Source organism: Haliotis cracherodii, unplaced genomic scaffold (genome assembly GCF_022045235.1).
Source record: "Haliotis cracherodii isolate W230 unplaced genomic scaffold, xgHalCrac1.p SCAF_32, whole genome shotgun sequence".
NCBI classification, from domain to species: domain Eukaryota; kingdom Metazoa; phylum Mollusca; class Gastropoda; order Lepetellida; family Haliotidae; genus Haliotis; species Haliotis cracherodii.
The window spans coordinates 538,448-560,860 of record NW_027266289.1 but is presented as its reverse complement, the minus strand read 5'-3'; the positions used below and the strand labels follow the sequence as shown (position 1 = coordinate 560,860).

Below are 22,413 nucleotides of genomic sequence, written 5' to 3'. Positions count from 1 at the left end.
AGGCCCGTGGTGAACGGAGGGGTTCTGATGTGTGTTAAGTAGTTTGGTGGGAGTATTGCCTAACACTCCACTGCTATTGCCCTGGGTCGTATCCTTCCCCGAGTCTAGTGTGTACACGAACTGCTCAATGAGTCCTGTAAATATGCCTGGAGTGGGGTGTTATTAAACATTAACGTTCGATAGAGCAATGAAAGGTGTGTGTGCATTCTGTAAATACCTTAGATCTACATAGATAAAGAACAGCGTTGTCAATGGTTGATACGTTCGTTTAATGTCTTCCTTATTAGCGTGGCGGTCGGGTAGCCTAGTGGTTAAAGCGTTCGCTCGTCACGCCGAGACCACGGGTTCGATTCCCGACATGGGTACAATGTGTGAAGCCCATTTCTGGTGTTTCACGCCGTGATATTGCTGGAATGTTGCTACAAGCGGCGTAAAACCATACTTACTCATTAAGAGCGACGGGCGGTGGGGTTGCTTATTGATTAGAATCGTAAGTTTGTCACGCGAAGACCCAGGTTCGATTCCCTATTTGTGAAGCCCATTTTCCGGTGTCCCCCGCCGTGATAATGCTTGAATATTGCTAAAAGCGGCGTAAAATCATACTCACTCACACTTTTAATGGTGTGTTTATTTCAGTGAGAACAGTTAAACGACAGGTTAGTGTTCGTCGATTTAGAGCTGGGAATGGCGTATTCTGCAATATTCAAAGATTTATTGAGGTGGTAATAGATGATTAGATGTATAAACATGCAAACAACATTATTACACAGCCAGTCACAAGTGACGTCTAAGTGTTGGCGCATCATGACGCCACAAAGTCCAACCTCCAAGTCGGTGTCGTCGCCCTTGGGTGACTTCAGCTTGACCACGTGACTAATCAGCTCCTCGTGTGGCCCGTATGTGACGTCCAGATTGTCCAGGTCAACCAGGTCAAGTGTGACGTCATTCCGGTCAAAGCGGGCCGGATGACCCCGAATGATACACGCCACGGAGATGTCACTTGGGGAGTTACCGACGTCGTACCTGCAAACATCATCAACACGTGACTAGATTGTCCCACACTAAGGGTACAGCGGTTTTTTATTTATTTAAAAAACAAAGTATTGTAACCTGGAGAAATAGACCCGCTGTAAGGGGGAGTGTGGCGACATTCTGTATTCCGTCCGTCCATGTGAGAGGATGTGGACCCATCAAGGTCCGGGGTAGAATAGGTCTTCAGCAACCCATGCTTGTCGGGATCGGGTGGTCCGGCTCGCTCGCTGACTTGGTTGATGCATGTCATCGTATCCCAATTGCGTGGATCGATGCTCATGATGTCAATTACTGGATTGTCTGGTCCAGACTCGATTATTTACAGACAGCCGTCCTATAGGTGGAATATTGCGGTGCGGCGTTAAACAACAAATAAACAAGGTGTGCGTGTTTGTTGTTTGTAACATCGCTGATAAATGACGGGAAGTTATCGACTCTGCACCAGACCATCCTGTGGTTGACATCGTAAGCATGGAAGGCGCCTCGTAAGAAACAATAGAATAGCGTTATGTGTGTCAGTATGTCATTTACTACCGCGTTTCTCTGATGTTATACAAAACCTCGTGTGTATTGGGAAACACTGGGTCATTACCTCATCAAAACAACCTCTGCTCTACATCACAGACTGACCTTAATCTCAACACAGGTGAAGATGTTTTTTCTTCGCTGTCTTCGGTTGTTTGGTTTACCCTTTTATTTGAAAAAAAATAGTTGGCTGGTTGGTTTGCTGCTTCAGGCCGCACTCAGTAATATTCAAGCTTTATGTTGTCAGAGACAAGATATGTGTGGATCTTTATACTATTATGATACGACGTTCTTGTATAGATCCTTATGCGGTTGGCAAGCAAGAGTGACGTTTCCGTGTAGATCCTTATAGCGTTGTCAAGCAAGAGTGACGTTTCCGTATATATCCTTATATTGTTGTCAAGCAAGAGTGATGTTTCCGTATAGATCGTTATACTGTTTCCAAGCAAGAGTGACGATTTGGTAGAGATCGTTATACTGTTGTCACGCAAGAGTGACGTTTCAGTATAGATCGTTATACTGTTTCCAAGCAAGATTGACGTTTTGATATAGATCCTTATGCGGTTGTCAAGCAAGAGTGACGTTTCAGTATAGATCGTTATACCTTTTCCAAGCAAGAGTGACGTTTTGATATAGATCCTTATGCGGTTGTCAAGCAAGAGTGACGTTTCAGTATAGATCGTTATACCTTTTCCAAGCAAGAGTGACGTTTTGATATAGATCCTTATACCGTTGTCAAGCAAGAGTGACGGTTTGATATAGATCCTTATACCGTTGTCAAGCAAGAGTGACGGTTTGATATAGATCCTTATATTGTTGTCAAGCAAGAGTGACATTTCAGTATAGATCGTTATATCGTTGTCAAGTATGAGTGACGGTTACGTTAGGATCCTTATACAGTTGTCAGGCAAGGGTCCAAGGATCTATATGATCAATATTAATAGAATAACGAATTTTTCATTCATAAATATATTGTCTCTACTTTCCTTTAACAACCTACTAAACTTACTAACTAAAATGCCAGTTAAAATGTTTATCTGACGGCGGTCTGTAAATAATCGAATCTGACCAGGCAGTCCAGTGACAGACATCAAGAGCATCGATCTCACCAATGACAGGCAAACAACAAATCGCCGAGCCTGACCACACGATCCAGTCACTCGCCTACCAACATGGGGTTCTGGGTTCTTCTTTCACGGAAACGCCGAGCGTTCGGTTGGCAAAAGGTTCATCTACCATTTTCCCAGGAACACATTGTACTTGTATTATTCAGATGTCTGACATTCATAAACAACATTGAGAGGGGGAATACAACCGACACTGACTGCCAGGCAACAAAACGTTATGCATTCACGCTACCATCTACCGGGTACCCGTCAGCTGCTGAGGGACAAAAGTCACATTTTAAACAGTCACTTGCCTGAGACCTATAGGCGAGGTATTATTATAGAAAACTCAGTCCTTGGGGCTGTGCATCGAGGGTAGCTATTAATTTCATATGATTCTCATCCCTAAATATGATTAGCAGACACAATTATGGTTCGCAATTCGCCTGAACCTACTCCCTCTTTAATATTATATTTCTTACTTGCAAATGATTTACGATAATAACCATTCTGCACCTGTCGTTTATCCACACATAGTTACTATAGTGCACAGTAAACAGAGCTGTAAGCTTGTGTGAAGTATTGACAATGCATGTTTACCTGCCCTATCGACCTCGCTATACCGCGGTTTGCGTTATATGAAGCCAGGTTTTCTGGGGAAATGAGAAAAATATTGAGCAATTAAAATATTCTTCACACCCCACGCTCCTCACGGGCACCTGGCTTTTCCAGTGTATTCTAACAGTAATGACAGGGGTTGAGTTTTTGTAAAGCCATTATAGCCGGGGAAGGATCCGCGGGACGTGACTTAAGTCATGGAATTCCGTGCTGAGTGGAGACGTGTGAAACGTACGTACTGTTCTCCCAGGCGGATTAACATGTAGAAAACATTAAATGTGAAATTGATAGATTACATGTGAACTCTGATTGTGCCTTGGTGTGAATTAGCATGAGCGCTATTGATGATTACTCATACAATTGAACCCTCTAACACGCTGACCGGGAATATGGGGGCCCATTCGGTTAAGACGCCGCAATCAATTGCGCAGTTGCGTCCCTTATGCGAGCCAGGAAATTATGGTCATGGGTTCAAATCCCTGTTTAAGCAAATAATGTGTTTGAATGTCTGAGACCTGCACTACTCCGGGCTTTTCTCCCACATCAAGCTGACACGCTGTGATATCCTGAAATGCTGCTCACTCACTCTGATGATTGTACTGTATCGTTCCAGCATAATAATTTATCCCTATCCGACCGCCTCCGTGGCCTAGTGGTCTAGTGGTAGAGGGTCCGTTTGATCCCCGGCCGCGTCATACCAAAAGACGATAAAGATGGTACTTGTTGTTTCCCTGTCTGGCGCTCGGCATTAAGGGACTAAAACAAGGACTGGTCGGCTCGGAGTCAGTTTACTGTGTCTGAGTGGGGTATTCATGTTAAACTGCCGCATGGTATCTCAGTGAGCTAGCATTATAAATCGTCATCAGTCCAGACTAGTACAAGCAGCCACACAAACACACACACGTACATGCACGTCGCTATATAAGTGCAATAATCTTGGACGCGAAGTTAAACCCCATTTCACCTCCCCTCCCCTCAAATCACCTTATCCCCATCCTGTAAATCCGCTCCAGTAGAGATTTGTACGTGTTTGATTGGGCGCGCGAGTGATTTAACGCCGTTTTAAACAGTAATCCAGTTTTATCACGGCGTGTCAGCTTAATGTGGGAGGAAAGCTCGAAGTGATGCAGGTCTCAGACGCTTACCACTTCGGTGAAACCCACGAGCACGGGTATGGTGCTGACAAACCTAGAAAAATAATCAGGGCGAACCGGGATTCGAACCCACGATCATAGGTTCCTGGCGTGCCCAAGGGAGGCAACTCCGAGAAAGCGGATGTGATACAGTGGGGTATACGTTAAAACTCACAATCCTGGTTCCTATACCACGTGTAGTATACTACGCTCAGTCTGAACGCTATGGAGGAAGAGAAGCTTACGTATGCACAGTGTATACTTTCCGGTAACTGAATGGAAACAGAGCGATTTGTGTATTTGCTGGTTTTCATGTCCACCCAGAGGGCATTCAGTGTGGGAAATAGCGTGGATGTATGGCCTGTGACGATCCGGGGTAGAATTGGTCTTAAGCAACACACGCATGCCGTAAAAGGCTACTATGCTTGTCGTAAGAGACGACTAACGGGATCGGGTGGTCAGGCTCGCTGACTTGGTTGATGTATGTCATCGTATCCCAATTGCGTAGAACGATGCTCATGATGTCAATCACTGGATTGTCTGGCCCAGACTTGATTACTTACAGACCGCCGTCCTATATCTGGAATATTGCTGAGTGCGGCGTTAAATAACAAACAAACAAACAAATCAGTGCACATTGTGGCAGTCACTGGATTGTTTGGTACATATTCGATTATCCACAGATCGCCTTCATATTCTTGGAATATTGCTGAGCGCAGCTTTAAACAACAAATAGAAAGGGTAAACCAAACAATGAAAGACAGTTAACTGGCGCTACTTCACCTTTGATAAGTTTAAGGCCAGTCTGTGATATAGAGCCATGGCTGTCTTGAGTAGATAATGACTTGTATAGTATTTCCCAATACACACACGGCTTTGAATAACATCAGAGAAACGCTGTAGTAAATGACGCTATGTCCACATACTGACACATATAACGATATTCTATTGTTATTTATGAGGGCGGTGTATGTTTGTCAACCTTTGGTCCCGTTTGCAAAACGGACATACCAACCCGACGTCCTCAATGCCGGCATGTTGTCAAGTACATTCACACAACACTGTTGTTGTGTTGGTGAGATCTGTTGTGTTAATGTCATTTAGTTATCCACGCATAGCAAGTGACAGCTGTTGTGTTGAACGGACATAACAGACCGGTATATGTAAAATACACACAACTCTTTAACAGCACAAACAAGAATGTCCTTGACATGATCAAATGTTTAGGGCCCGAGATTTGTTTGTGCGCAGTGTGATTGGTAGCTTGAAACAAGTTCTACCAGTTCGGCGGAACACGGCTGATCCAATCAGTGAAGATATCTATACAACGAGAAGCGTGCTTAATTTATAGGCATCCATATCTATAAACTGAGAAACGTGTCTATGACAAGGCATCAACCATAGCTTGACCATCCTATCCGTGTAGTCGCCTCTCACACTAAGTATAGATTGCCAGGTTGTTGCTTGGTTTGTTGTTTAACGCCGCACTCAGCAAAATTCCAGATATATGACGGCGATCTGTAAATAATCGAGTCTGGACCAGACAATCCAGTGATTGACATCATGAGCATCGATCCACGCAATTGGGATCGATGACATGCATCAACCAAGTGGGCGAGCCGGACCACCCGATCCCGTTAGTCGCCTTTTATGACAAGCATAGTCGCTTTTTACGGCAAGCATGGGTTGCTGAAGATCTATTCTACCCCGGATCTTCACGGGTCTAGATTACCAGGACCTGATCACATCAGAATCTACACCATTCAAAGCAATGATTTCACACATTTGATTTCCTTTGATAAGAATGTAGCGGCTAAAAGAAAAATTCACGTCACTTTAAAATGCACTATTGATATGACCAAAACTCAACTTCCTCCTTTGGTGTTTGTTGAGAGTGTGTGAGTGAGTTTAACGCCACTTTTAAGAGTATTCCGGTAATATCGCGGAGTGTCAGGTTTGTGGGAGGAAAGCCTGAAGTGATGCAGGTCTCAGACGTTAACCGCTTCGGTGAAACCCACGAGCACGGGTATGGTGCTGACAAACCTAAAATGATAATCCGGGAGAACCGGGGTTCGAACCCACAATCATAAGTTTCTGGCGTGCCCAAGGGACGCAACTCTGCACCGCGAATCGCGGCGCCTTGGACGACTGGGCCACACGTGCCCCCCGTTTGTTGAGACATAAAATGGAATGTATTGAAATAAATCAAATAGAGAGACCTGCTGCTGAGACGCATGCTACATTGCTACAGAACTACACATACAGTTCTACTGAGCTACATAGCTACATGTACAGTGCCACACACGCAGTGCTACAGAGCTACATAGTTACAATGCTACAGCTCCATAAGTACAAGGCTACAGTGCTACAGTATAACAGAACAGTGTTACAGATGCACAGCTACATTGTTACAGCTGCAGAGCTACAGTGCTACATAGTTGCCGAGCTACAGCTATATTTCCACAGCTTCAGCTACAGAGCTACAGCTACAGTGTTACAGTACAGTGCTGAAGCTAAAGTGTTACAGAGCTACAGCTACAATGTTACAGAAGTACAGCTACAATGTTACAGAGCTTCAGCTACAATGTTACAGAGCTTCAGCTACAGTGTTACATGGCTACAGCTACAATGTTACAGAGCTACAGCTACAATGTTACAGGGCTACAGCGCTAATGTGACAGAGCTACAGCGCTAATGTGACAGAGCTACAGCTACAATGTTACAGGGCTACAGCGCTAATGTGACAGAGCTACAGCGCTAATGTGACAGAGCTACAGCTACAATGTTACAGAGCTTCAGCTACAGTGGTACAGCTACACAGCTACAATGTTACAGAGCTTCAGTTACAGTGTTACAGAGCTACAGCTACAGTGTTACAGAGCTACAGCTACAGTGTTACAGCTACACATCTACAATGTTACAGAGCTTCAGCTACAGTGTTACAGAGCTACTGCTACAGTGTTACAGAGCTACTGCTACAGTGTTACAGCTACACATCTACAATGTTACAGAGCTTCAGCTACAGTGAAACAGCTACTACGGTTCTACAGCTACAGTGTTACAGTTACACAGTTACAATGTTACAGAGCTTCAGCTACAGTGTTACAGCTACAGTGTTACTGAGCTTTAGCTACAGTGATACAGCTACTACGGTTCTACAGTTACAGTGTTACAGCTACAAAACTACAATGTTACAGAGGTTCAGCCACAGTGTTACAGCTACACAGCTACAATGTTACTGAGCTTTAGCTACAGTGATACAACTACTACGGTTCTACAGCTACAGCGCTACACTGCTGCATGTACATGACGTCTACTCACTCATTCACTGGCCACTTCTCCCAGGGGTTCTTCTCCAGATTGCTGGCTTCCCTCTTCCTCCACTCCGCCTCCTTGGCCCGCTTCTCCTCCTCCGCCAGTCTCTCCTCCTCCTCACGCTTCCTCTCTTCTTCCTCCTTCCTCTTCTCTTCCTCAGCCTTCTTCTCAGCCTCCATCCTTGCACGCAACTCTATTTCTTCTTGTATTCTGGAAGAGACAAATTTGGTTTCCTGTCGCTACAGATATAATGTATCTACGCCTTGAGCTTCATGCGAACGGATAACACAGCAATGACAATATGTTCGTAGGTCGTCCTTTAGCGTGTGGAACCACCACTCTCGTCCCTGGCCCTAGAGCACTGCACCGTGGAGTGGGCAGGGTGAGAGCTATGGCGAAACTGTTCCCTGAGTAGGCGAGTAGTTGAGGCGTTTGCTCGTCACGCCGGTAAAACGGTTCGACTCTGGTCTATGTGTGAGGCCCTGTCTTGATGCCTCCAGTCATATGCATGAATTATTGCACTCACTCAGTCACTCAGTCACTCAGTCACTCACTCCATCACTCCATCACTCCATCACTCAATCACTCAGTTACTCAGTCACTCACTACTCACTCAATCACTCAATCACTCAGTTACTCACTCACTCACTCACTCACTCACTCACCTCTTGGCCTCCTCTCTGGCCCTATCAGCAGCTATCCCAGCCTTCACTGCGGTACTTTCAGTCTCGGCGGAAAGACGCACAGCTTCCGCTACCTCCGCGTTGGCCTTGGCAACGGCGGCGTTAAGTGACGTGAGTTTGTGGCTCAGCTCCTTCTCTTCAACAGTCTGTAACTCTTCATCTAGACAGTACACAGTAAACGTCTAGTAGACACAATATTATGAAGCATTCTACGGAGGGGGACAGCAAACGTCTAGTAGACACAATATTATCAAGCATTCTGCGGAGGGAGGCAGTAAACGTCTAGTAGACACAATATTATCAAGCATTCTGCAGAGGGAGGCAGTAAAGGTCTGGTAGACACAATATTATCAAGCATTCTGCGGAGGGGGACAGTAAACGTCTAGTAGACACAATATTATCAAGCATTCTGCAGAGGGAGGCAGTAAAGGTCTGGTAGACACAATATTATCAAGCATTCTGCGAAAGGGGGACAGTAAACGTCTAGTAGACACAATATTATCAAGCATTCTGCAGAGGGAGGCAGTAAAGGTCTGGTAGACACAATATTATCAAGCATTCTGCGGAGGGGGACAGTAAACGTCTAGTAGACACAATATTATCAAGCATTCTGCGGGGGGAGGGGGGGGGGGAGTTAACGTCCTGTAGACACAATGTTATCAAGCATTCTGCAGAGGGAGAAAGGCAGCAAACGTCTTGTTGACACAATGTTGACGCATTCTGCAGAGGGATACAGTAGACTCTAATAGACACAATGTCATCAACAGAGCAGACAGAAAATAGTGGAGTAGACAAACCAGTATAAGGCAGACAGATGTGAATATACAACTACCAAAATCAGGCAACCGGGTAAATGACAGGTAAACAGAATATTTCAAACCCCACACAAACAGAACAGTCAAAAGAAGTAAATAGGAAGCAAGTGGCTGGCATGGTACACTACCGTCGGCGTGGTTATCCAACAGTGCCACCTCATGATACAACAAAGACACCCGAACGTACGTGATGCGGACATACGTGATGCTGATCTGACCTTGCAGCTCCGCAAGACGTACACACAAACAAGCGTTGTTTACATTTGTTATTTTGGCACAAGACTTCAGAAGCCAGCAGTTTCCAACACCAACAGCTGTCAAACGTTGCCTGCCAATCACTGACGGGGTTTAATACATGCTAATGCCTCTACATTTTTAACGGTGAAGCCCGCGGGTCACGTAATGGCGGTGGAAGTCATTATGCAGCCGAGAACGCACAACATCTGTAATTAAATCGCTCTAACCGCAGGGATAGTTTATGTCACCTTACCAAGGGGAGGTCTTCGTAATGGTAACTGAGGAAAATGTTAAATCAATCTAAACTGTCAAAGCAAGAGAAAATAACCTGTCTAGAATATTCGCCGAAACAGATTCCATTTGGCGGTAGGGAGTGACAGTGTGTGAACGTTATATAGGAGGACAACTGCAAATCAGTGGCGACACCAAACGTCGGGTAACACGTACTTGCAATGTCGATGTGTTTTTTGTTGGTGTTTTTGTATAGTTTATACATAGTTCAAGGTTTACGTCAACTTGTTCGCCTATATCATGTCTATTTAGTCATTAAGAGACCCGTGAAGATTCCGGGGTAGAATAGGTCTTCAGCAACCCATACTTGCCGTAATAGGTGACTATGCTTGTCGTAAAAGGCGACTAACGGGATCGGGTGGTCAGGCTCGCTGACTTGGTTGATGCATGTCATCATTTCCAATTGCGTGGATCGATGCTAATGATATTAATCACTGGATTGTCTGGTCCAGACTCGATTATTTACAGACCGCCGTCATATAGCTGGAATATTGCCGAGTGCGGTGTTAAACAACAAACCAACCAACCATTAAGGCAAGTGGGATTAGGGGAGCAGGTTAGAGCAGCCTCTCGACGAATGAGAAAAACGAGTTGTCATCCTCTGGGAACTGTCTGATTGAGTGTCATCGTACCGTGTCGATGTTATCCTATCAACCATGTGTGTGACGGGTGGCGGAAACACGCTCATGATATAGTCGGAATCGTATAATGGACTTACAAAGACGTGAGTTCCAGCCTGGAACATACTGCACAACAACACAGCTGACTCCCGATACACATGACACTCGCTGATTTACTTCTGACGTATATAGAGAATCTCACCCGAGTGTCTTTGATATGGAATATATCAACACGAGTTGATAAAAGTGGCAAAATTCTGAGGCTTGCCGAGGATTTTTGCCACTTTTATCAACGAGTGTTGATATATTTGATATCAAAAGACACGAGGGTGAGATTTTATTTATCATCTAACATCAAACTTTTTCAATTTGTAGACAGTAATTAGCAGTGTCTTCAGTGTAAAAAGTACTACTAATAGCTTCAGTAGCAGAGCCATTAGTGATGTCATTTGATTGTGACGTCATGGTAACCAGTGACGTCACATTGTCCTGACTGTCAGTCTATTGCATGCATGTTGGTCGGTTGTTGCAGTAGCGACACCCGATGTGCCAGGGATCGATAAAGCTGATTGATTTATGCAGATTATAACAATACAGGCCACAATACATCATATAGCTGACTTAACCATGAGTGATGACATTTTTTTTATCTAATCATATTCGATGAATCAATATTTCAAAATAAGCGGGTTTATAATTAATATGGTGAATATGCCACCTGACGCAAGTTTATGATATTGAAAGTAACCATGTTATCATTATATTCGTTGCGACACAGGCCATCAACGCAAGTACAACAGTGCTTGCCGTTGGAGAGGTGAGGTGAAATTGGGTTTACCGTCGCGTTAAAGGTTATTGCACTGATGTAGCGACGTGCATGCACGAGTGTGTGTGTGTGTGTGTGTGTGTGTGTGTGTGTGTTTGTGTGTGTGTGAGAGAGTGAGTGAGTGAGTGAGTGAGTGAGTGAGTGAGTGAGTGAGTGAGTGAGTGAGAGAGAGTGAGTGAGTGAGTGAGTGTGTGTGTGTGTGTGAGCGTGTGTGTGTGTGTGTGTGTGTGTGTGTGTGTGTGTGTGTGTGTGTGTGTGTGTGTGTGTGTGTCCGAGTGTATGTGTGTGTGTGTGTGTGTGCGTGTGGCTGTGGCTGTGTGGCTGTTTGTATTCGTCCAGATTACTGCCCCACTGCCGCAGTTTTAACATGCATACCCCACTCAGACACATCATACTGACTCCGGATCGGCCAGTCCTTGTTTTAGCCCCTTAATGCCGAGCGCGAGGCAGGGTAACAACAAGTACGTTGCCGGGCATCGAACTCCGACCTTTCTCTCTCCGGGCAGACGGTCTATTACTAGCGGAAACAGAACCGGGCTTTAACAAGCTAACACTTCCTCTAGCCCTGCTTTATGAAATAGCTGTGTCAACGAACAACCGACATGGGGATTCTCAGTGAATAATGACATCATTTCAATATAATTATGTTTAGTCTCTGGTTTCACGGGTGAGGGGTGGGGGTAGGGGGTGGGGGTAGGGGGTGGGGGTAGGGGGTGGGGGTAGGGGGTGAGGGTGAGGGTAGGGGGTGGGGGTAGGGGGTGGGGGTAGGGGGTGGGGGTAGGGGGTGGGGTAGGGGGTGGGGGGTATCTTTATACTGGCATATGAAAAGATAAATCGCAATTTCTTACGCCAAATCAAATGTACCAACATCATGCCAAACCCACACATTCAACCAAAAAGTAATTTCGTCACACTGTGTCATGGTTAAACGGTCATCATATGAAATAGTAAGTGGTTGATCATGCACGACCCGCTTACAATGGCGGTGGAAGAAGATTTGGCGTTAAACGCTGACTTCACCTGATAACCTACCTTAATGACAGAACATCCTTAACACAGTTATATCCCGGATGGCCACTGGATGACCAGTGGCTACTGTACTGTAGTGGTCAGTTTCGGACACACCGGGCACCTGTACTAGTCTGACTGGGCAACGTCCCACTGTTCACCGATAGATACAAACAGTTCACTTGAGAGTGTTTCCCTCCTAGCATTTCCGTCTGCACCAGTTATCTCCCTTAGCCATACCTCAACTCCCTATCACGTCGCTTCACCAGTCAGATGTTTTCACGATACAATATTGATATTGCAATTGAAATTCTTTATAAATGTCAACCTTGAATTCGGGTTGAGTTGACAAATCTAGGTCATATGATAAATGATTAAAGGTTTGTAATATTAATGCATTCATACATACATTTTGTATTTGAGATAAAGAAAGGTGTGTCTGAGTGTGACTATTGATGGAAACACGCCTGCTCTAAGATAAGTATTTTCTTTACAATTAACGATACGAATACCCAGAGCCAAACACTGATTTAACATTGTATAATCACGGCGTCAATCTAACAAAATGACATTTCGGGTGTTCCCAGCCGTGATATTACGGGAATGTTGCTAACAGCGGCGTAAAAAAACAACTCACTCACTGACTCTAACAAAGTAAGCTATAAACTATCACTGGTCACTTAGAGGGGGTTCAGCTCAATATTAGTAATTAATGTCTAATGTGAAAAGTGCCATTGTCTGTCTGCAATCACTGACTCTAAGATAGACTTGTGATGGAGGCCGACAATTATATATTCGGGATGAGGTTGGTGGTGTGTGTGTGTGCGTGTGTGTGTGTGTGTGTGTGGGGGGGGGGGGGGGGGGGATGCAATTGAGGAGGAGGCAAGACTTCATGGAAAAATCGAAAAATAATAACTGACACAAAAAATGCTTGTAAAGGAATAATTATGCTTCAGGCTGTTGAAATAAAGTGTCAGACACAAAAAATACATTGCTTCAAGATGTTTCTTTTGTATTATTTACACTCATGAAAACAATCAGCTCAACAATATCTGTTGTTGTAACTGTAGCTTCAAAAATATCCAGCCCCCATACAAAATTTCAGGTCCCCAGTTTTTTTTGTGGCCAGTCCCTCAGCGGACAAAAATTGAAGTTTAAATTGATTGGACACAGGCAAAGCATACTCCCCCTTTAAGCCTAAAGCGTGTGGAGGAATGTACGTAAGTGCATGAAGTAGGTGGGTAGGAACACTGCTCCCTGACATACCCCAGAAAAATCCCCGCTACATCATGGCGCTTGTATTATTGCCTTCATAAATAATCTCGGAAATATCAAGGCCAAGTTCGGCGGTTGACGGGTTTAAATCCTCGGTCAGGTGACAATGATGCTGATAAGACTTGGGTATAAATCTCATATCTACCTACTCGATACATCTGATACTTCAGTTGAAACAAGCGGTCCACAGATGACTCTCGTTGCAGTATATGTCGCTCCCGAGTCAATATGCACCTGCGTTTTTCCTATCTTTAAACGCCCCGACATTTTCTGTTGAGCGTTCGGCGTGTTATTTCAAAAAGAGTTTTTGTTCTAACTTAGCCGGGCGGTGGGGTGGCTCAGTGGATAGAGCGTTTGTTCGTCAGGCCGAAGTCCCGGGTTCTATTCCCCTCATGGGTCTTATGTGTGAAACCCATTTCTGATGTCCCCGCCGTGATATTGCTTGAATATTGCTAAAAGCGGCGTAAAACTACACTCGTTATTCGGAATTGTCTTCTGATGGTCACGTACGAGCGTGACGGGATTAGAATAATGTGGAATAAGTATAACATGATTATGAATTGACTGGGACATAACCACGTCATAATGTGGGCATAACTGTTGGTTAGATGCGAACGTCAGTCTGTTAGTACCCAGGTTTGCAGGGTGTCTCCTGAAGTGAATTAACTACTCTTTCGACTTGAGTGAGTGAGTGAATTGCGTTTGACGCCGCTTTGAACAGTATTCCAGTCACGGCGTGTCAGCTTAATGTGGGACGGAGGTGATGCAGATCGTAGACGCTCTCGGCTTTGCGAAACCCATGACCACGGATATGTTGCTGATAAATCTAGAAAATATGATCGGGCGAACCAGGATTCGAACCTACGATCCTAGGTTTCTAGACTACCCAAATGACGCAACTAGATGGAGTGTGTAGTGGAGCCTAAGGGTGCAACGATCCACCGATATTCCGATGCATCGCGATACTTGACCCACGATACGATATACGATAAACGTAGGCCCATTTATCGATACGTCACGATACGGAACGCAAATCTCAAGTACAGCGTTTCCTCGCTATTGTGCCTTTCAATAAATCGCTAACTTGGTTATAGCGCGCGGTAACGCATGGCTTCCAGAAACGTACTTACATTTTTAATAAGCTCAGTTTTTACACCGACAGATGTTTTTCCCCATCTCAAAAAACATTATCAGCTGATCCCCGCAAGCACATAACAATGGAAATACCTGTCAGCAAATCCGAACTGAAGCACGCAATTCAATACCATTATCATACTATCTTGTTATTAAAACGTGTTCATTGTATATCTGGACTTGTGTTTGTAATATATTTTAATAGTTTTTTTCCAAATTTCATTTAATATTGTTTTCATTAAGTTATGTGAAATCGTGTGTGAAGAGATACAGCAACCACAGTCAGATTACCGCTTTTGACGCATTGAAACGAACTTCAGTTGCTATAGAATGGATACATATATTAAAAATGCCATTCTTTGACTCGTTAAAAGTCATATTTGTGGCAATTTGGCTAATATATGTCAACATGAACGTTTTCGCAATCGAAATACATGTAGCACGGGAAGTGCCTAGGGGGACTGGTCAAATTGTTCCATGCGTAAAAATATCCTGCAACAGCAATCACCAGTACCAAAATCCTACACTTGTGGTTCTTATAATTTTAAATATATATATAATAAAAGCTGCAACTAAGGTAACACGCTATTGGAATATATTATTCCTGATAAAACAATAATTTCGGATACAATTTCTTCGACCATTGCATGAAAATTCTTTGACGTTGTATCACTGGTGGAGCACATTAATTATTTTCTGGTGTTTGAACTTTGAATTGTTTTTAAGGAAAGTTAGAGAAAGTTCCACTTTGAAGCCGAACAACTTCTGTAGTCTTGTTATTATAAAACAATTTTGACTATTCCAAAATCATGAAAGGTGCAATCTTTGCATGCTTTAAGTCTTGTTTTTTTATCATTGCGTATCGAGATACGTATCGTATCGTGAGCAGAATATCGAGATGCGTATCGTATCGTGACCTTCCTGTATCGTTGCAGCCCTAGTGGAGCCGCTGACGGCTCGGCCACTCTCGCGTGCCCTTCGGCTTGAACTGCAGGGTCATTGAACTGACCTCGAGGTGACAATAAGTGTGACATGATTCCGATATTAATAAGCCTGATGTCTTCATTTGACGTTATTATGAGTCGAATGACTGTGATGTGATTTATGATGTTATTGCCGCGTTGAGATAAGGCCGGTTATGATCATGACATGGTTAGTATCATATTAAACATATACAGTAAACTACGGTTAACGCGAACTCAAAGGGACTACTAATTTTAGTTCGTTATAACCGTAGTTCGTTATAAGCATATATGCAGCATAAATACAGCATATAGTCGGGATCAAAAAGTGAGTTCGTTATATCCGTCAGTTTGTTATAAGCGTGTTCGTTTTAACCGTAGTCTACTGTACTATAATATCACTGCCATCCAGCAAGCTGCCCATGCAAGTACTGTGTCAGGTCCATTGACTTGAGACGGGCCACGCCTGCTACACTGAAAAGTGTTGTACGATGTTTGTTGTACATTGTATTAGTGTATTGTACACAAAACGCTTTATGCCCGACTTTGTCGAACTGACCCACACGGCAAACAATATACTCCCCTTCTCTACCCTCACATACCCAACCCAGAGGGCTAGCCTTGTGTTGAATACCGTTATTTATAACGGTTATATATAACGGTAAAGGCAGCAGCGTATACAATGCAGTAGGCATGTTGTCACAATAGCCTCTCTACTTCACCAGCTTGTGGTTCTACCCGGGGAGGAACGTACACGGGTGTTCAATGGCCTGTGGCAGTAATGTTTCTGTAATTGTGCGAGTTACAATACTGAACACGGTCGTGTTTACGTTAACGGTTGTGTGTGGTTGTATGGAAAATCTACCCGTTCCCACCCACATACCCGGGTAAATAGCAGGATAAGGGAGGGTAAGCCAAGCGCAGTATTGGGGTAACTCAAACGGATACGTATCTAAGTCGTCACTGCGACCATGCAAAGGCTAGGCCACGGTGTGTAATCTACTGGAAAAGCCATTTAGTGAAAGGCTTTAGTTTAAGACAACATTCCAAAGGGGAACATTAGTGAACAATTAAAGGGGGATTGTGTTAGTGGATGAGTACAGGACTTCTGTTCAAAATTATGATTTCTTTTTTATTGCTTCAAGGTATGCATAATATGAAAGAAACATATTGTTGTGCTGGATCTACACCAATTTTCTTTTTTCCTGGACTTATGTAGTGAAAGATTTATTAGTGAGTAAATCCTGAGGCTAAGTATTATCGGAAGACGTATTCCCCTTAGACCGCAAATTTGCATTCTTTGTTCCAAGTGGCTCAGAGTTATCTCCCCTTAGTTATTAGAGGGCGCAGTTGGCAATGCATGGCGGCACGACGTAAGGCAGGACGCTTGCGTATATAGATTATTAATACCAGCTTTCGCTCTTCGGGCACCAGCGACCTCTACACTTAAATATATCTATCAATGATAAGTTACATACATAATATACTCAGCGTCACGATTGATGGATAAAATAGATAATAAGAGGTATAATGTCGTACGTTTACCTTCAAAGAGTGAAGTACAGTTGCATCTGGAATAAATAATTTTATACCCACATTAACTGTTACTTGTCATGTATTTCACGTGCATGGGATAAACCACTGACCACGTTTAAACGTGTGTTGCGGTAATTTATTTCAATCACCTTCAATCTTGCACTTTTAATTGTTTTTAATAGTCGTTGTCCATCTAGCCAGTTTCCTAAAAACATCCAATCACAGACATATACTTGTTCTTCAACTGCGTTCTTACTAAGACAGTGTTATCCCAGAATCTGTACTTACCTAAGACAGTGTTATCCCAGAATCTGTACTTTACTAAGACAGTGTTATCCCATGATCTGTACTTTACTAAGACAGTGTTATCCCAGAATCTGTACTTTACTAAGACAGTGTTATCCCAGGATCTGTACTTCACTAAGACAGTGTTATCCCAGAATCTGTACTTTAATAAGAAAGTGTTATCCCAGAATCTGTACTTTACTAAGAAAGTATTATCCCAAAATATGTACTTTACTAAGAAAGTGTTATTCCAAATATAACATTTGTTATATTGGGCCTCTTTCTAAATGGTATTGTGTGTTCATAGTTTTCGGTTCTCGGAACTGTGCCATTTTACACTTGTCAGAGGGGTACACAAAATACGAGATCTAGACTACCAGTTGTCGGACGTTCATGATCATGATCATTTTGTGGAAGCCTCGCTGGCTGAGTAGGTTAAGTCGCTGACTTTGTGTGCTGGCGATTACGTGCCTCACACTGGCAGTGTGGGATCGAATCCCAGATGGGACTCAATCCCTCCAAAAGAACTAAAATGTGTACTTTACTAAGACAGTGTTATCCCAAATATATCATTTGTTGCATGTTCTTCGACGGTTAATCACATTGTCAAATTGACTATTGGCGTTTGTTGACATATGGTCATGTTCGACACCCCACGCACCAAGGTGACCCGTCCCCAACGTGTGTTCCCTTGTCCTACCCTCCAAATCATCGCCTCCCTGGGGCTATCAGTTCAGTCGGTGTAGATCTTATCTTAATGAAGTTGTTGTGTGACTTGACAGGTCCTTGGTGTTTATCTAACTGCACACACACAGCATCCGTGGGGTTTCCCAAGCTTCATCTCCAACTCGCTACAGCCAGCATCACAAGTCAACACCTGATACAGAGAACATCGATTGTCTGGAACCGATATTTGATTAATTCATTATGGAGGCAATTGCCCTGTGAAAATTGTCTGGCACTTTCAATCGCGTAATCGGGGCGTGGCACGCACTTCCTCTCTTCCTGTGGCTGACCCAGGTTGCCATGTAGAGCACATGTGTGGTGGCTCGTGGTCCTATGCACAGCGCGCAGGTCACAAATCAGGTGAGGTGAAATTGGGTTTAACGTCGCGTCCAAGATTAGTGCATGTATGTGTGTGTGTTTGTGTGACTGATGCCGATTTATAGTGCTAGCACACTGAGATACCATGCCGCAGTTTAACATGAATACCCCACTCAGACCCAGTAAACTGACTCCGAGGCGACCAGTCCTTGTTTTAGCCCCTTAATGCCGAACGCCAGACAGGGTAACAACAAGTACCATCTTTTAACATCTTTTGGTATGACGCGGCCAGGGATCGAACCCCTGGACCTTCCGCTCTCCGGGCGGACGCTCTACAATTAGACCACGGAGGCGGTCCCTCACAAATCAGGCGAAGTTAAGTAATGTCGGTCGCGGAGAATAGTTGGATGGGTGACCACAGAGTTTCGCTCACCGAGAGTTTCTAGGGGTTCGGTCCTGTCCTCCACCAGAAGCACATGTAACACATGTGATGTCTCCCTAGGTGTGCCTCTGTTCACCCAGCAGTGAGTGGATACCCGGTAGGATGAGTGACTGCCAACCTTCTAGCGCCTCACAGGCAGCTTGGATTGTATGCTCCCCAGGGAGCTGTGCACACTGATCCACTGACCGGGGTAATAATAGTGTGTGTATTCACATATCTCATGCCAGCCTCAAGATGATTATTATTTACTGGTTTAGGTCTCCCGTTTGTATTTAGTGTTTCAACTCAAATCGATAGTCGTATTCAAGCAGGCAACGGGGGCACGGGTGGCCCAGTCGTCTAAGGCGCCGCAATTCGCTGCGCAGAGTTGCGTCCCTGGGCACACCAGAAACCTCTGTTTGTGGGTTCGATTCCCGGTTCGTCCCGATAATGTTTCTAGGTTTGTCAGCACCATACCCGTGCTCGTGGGTTCACCGAAGTGGTAAACGTCTGAGGCCTGCATCACTTCGGGCTTTCCTCCCACATCAAGCTGACACGCCGCGATATAACTGGAATACTGTTAAAAGCGGCGTTAAACCCAACTCACTCACTCACTATATAAGATATCTTATGTTGCCTGGCTGTTTAGTCTTACAAGCAACAACGAACAACCCGTCACACACTCCACTGGCATATTTCAAGATCAGATAAAGGTTAGCAATGCAGTTTTACCGCGGGCTGTATGACGCAGGAACTTCCGGAAGATCTACAAACGGATTTGAATCGTATAGCCGCAACTTCCGGGACAGTAAGACGGCCGACCTTTCATGTCAAGCGGGTAGTGATGGCGACAAGCTAGCGGTCAATATCACCCTTACAAATCCCTGCCATGTATACTGCTCACCGCTACTTCTTAGTATCTTAAATCGGCATCATATATCTGATAGTGATTCATAAACACTTGCTCATGACAGTCAGACTCGTGCGACCGACTCTGATTTTAGCAGTGATTGCTTATGAATATTGAAAGGGTTTTGTGGCTTTTATTTATGTGTTAATTCAGTGTAGTCAAGCACATAACGAGTCTTCCGTTTGCAGATGTATGGCTGCAGGAGTCCCCCACGGAATCGATCCGTCTGTAGCAGCTGTATTGACTGAAGTGAATGTAAAATATCGACAGGTCTGAGCTCAATGTGGACAGGCCTACGGTTCTAAGGGGTATGTGCATCCGACCGTACATGAATCATTTTGCCCACTTAAGAACAATAATTTCAGAAAAATGATATTACTACTATCCTATATTCTTGAAAGTTGTATGTAAGTTTCTTAAACTGTTCAGACCCTGTAGTAATATCAGCATTGTACATTCGACTGTATGCTAAATAAAAGCATGTATTTATGAATAACTATGAAATAGTGATGATAACAGGTGTTCGTGAAAAGATGAGCGTTCCATGACCCACCGGTGGCCCCTATAACAAACACACGCAAAGGTAAGTCAATGCTTCAAGTAATAAAATAAATTGCATCGGATATGATTTTGGTCTCTGATGCGTCAATATTTTTAAAATATGTTTTATGTCATAGTGTCATTTGTTCAGTATGACCTAAGTGAGTGGGTGAGTGAGTGAGTGAGTATGGTTTTACGACGCTTTTAGCAATATTCCAGCAATATCACAGCGGGGGACACCGGACATGGGCTTCACACATTGTACCCATGTCGGGAATCGAACCCGGGTCTTCGGCGTGACGAGCGAACGCTTTAACCACTGGGCTACCCGACCGCCCCTAGTATGACCTAACAACCTGCAGTAATGTCAGTGGGTTCTCCTGTGTGCTAATGTCCCAGGTAATCCCCTTCCAACCAGGAACTGACTAATATCCATTACATTGTCTGTACTTGATCTTTGTTCAAACAAACGCGATTAAGTGTTACTTATGTTCATTCATTTCTCATCAATATATGTCGCTATTTTCTCTGTATCCACGATTCCTTTAATAAAGCGACAAAATCCTTTCCATATTCTAATGCTGGTGTTATTGACCTATGATGAGTGAGTATGGTTTTAGCCGTAATTAGCAATAGTCAAGAAATATCACGGCGCGGGACGTCAGTAATGGGCTCAGCACATTTAACCCGTTAGGGGAATCGAACCCGGGTCTTAGGCGTGACTAGCGAACGCTTTAACCACTAGGCTACCCCGCCGTCCGTTATGACTATGGAAGGACCAGTAACGCTGAGAGACCAGGTGTGACACCTCAATTCACAACTCCCCACCACCATACAGGTTTGAACGTAGCCCCTTAATGATGAGCGCCAGACAGGGTAACAACAAGTATCATCTTTTAACGTCTTTTGGTATGACGCGGCCGGGGAACGAACCCCAAAATCATATCAGAAGCAATTCATTTTATCACTTGAATCTTTGACGTGCCTTTGCGTGTGTTTGTGACGAGTTGCGAACTCTTGGTATCATCACTCTTTGATGGTGAATCCGTGAAGATTCGGGGAAGAATAGGTCTTCAGCAACCCATGCTTGTTGTAAAAGGCGACTAACGGGATCGTGTGGTCGGGCTCGCTGACTTGTTTGAAGCATGTCATCGATCCCAATTGCGCGGATCGATGCTCATGATATCAGTCACTGAATTTTCTGGTTCGGGCTCGATTATTTAGCTGGAATATTGCTGAGTGTGGCGTTAAACAACAAACCAACCAACAACCAACTTTGATAGTGATTCATGAACACATACTTATGATGTAGTCTGAATTGTACAATCGACTCTGCTTTTAGCAGAGATTTCCAACGATTATTGACATGATTTTGTCGCTTATAGTTATTGTGTTTATACCTGTTATCGCATTATACTTGACGTTGTTGTTTACCAGCCTGCATTGCCGAGGCTATTGTTATCTGTGTTATAAACACGACCCGGTGAAGCGTACGTCTTATCTTATACTGGTGGGGCATTGTTCCACACCTTAATTACTAATGAAAGAGGAACAAAGACCACGGCCGGGCGTGATTAAGATAGTGAAAGGAATCCTACGTGTCGAAGTGAGATATTATCTGGGTGTAATTAGGGATATAATTGACCCCTTGGTTGATACGCTCATGAAACGTGAATTGAATGAGCATTGTGCCCAGCTAGTCCAGCGTGTTATCCTAGCAATGGCTTCACAGTCCTCGGCCTTGTTTGTCATAGTTGAGTGGAAATCGGATGGTCATAATGTCTCCTCCAGGGGAACCTAGTCACAGGGGTGCCGCGCTGACTCTGTATCCAGGGATGCTGTTATTATTTTAGAACTAAAGAATGACATCCACACTATCAGTTCTAAATGTGAAAAACTGGAGGAATCTGTTACAGAATAACATCGTGATCTAAACACTATGAAACAGAACCATGATATAATGTATGATGACATTGATGCACTTTCAGGAAAGGTGGATACTGTGTTAGATCAGATGTCAAAAATTGATCACGAACTAGATAGACTTGAGTCCTATAGCAGACGTGATAATATCCTCATCCACGGAATACCGGAAGC

General features: G+C 44.0%; 1 protein-coding gene and 1 pseudogene across 1 annotated transcript in view; one reads left to right on the top strand and one right to left on the bottom strand.

Annotated features, from left to right (window-relative positions):
• LOC139477234 (serine/threonine-protein phosphatase 6 regulatory ankyrin repeat subunit B-like) overlaps nt 1–22,413 on the top strand; it is a 214,874-nt pseudogene that overhangs the window by 119,290 nt on the left and 73,171 nt on the right.
• The window catches only part of LOC139477213 (death domain-containing protein 1-like), a 72,105-nt gene that overhangs the window by 15,940 nt on the left and 33,752 nt on the right, over nt 1–22,413 (bottom strand). Inside the window, exons 3-5 of the mRNA XM_071259773.1 lie at nt 8,395–8,572; nt 7,736–7,939; nt 825–1,023 (exon numbers count right to left, since the gene is read on the bottom strand). Coding sequence (XP_071115874.1) covers nt 825–1,023; nt 7,736–7,939; nt 8,395–8,572 — 581 coding nt within the window. The remainder of the gene's footprint in view (nt 1–824; nt 1,024–7,735; nt 7,940–8,394; nt 8,573–22,413) is intronic.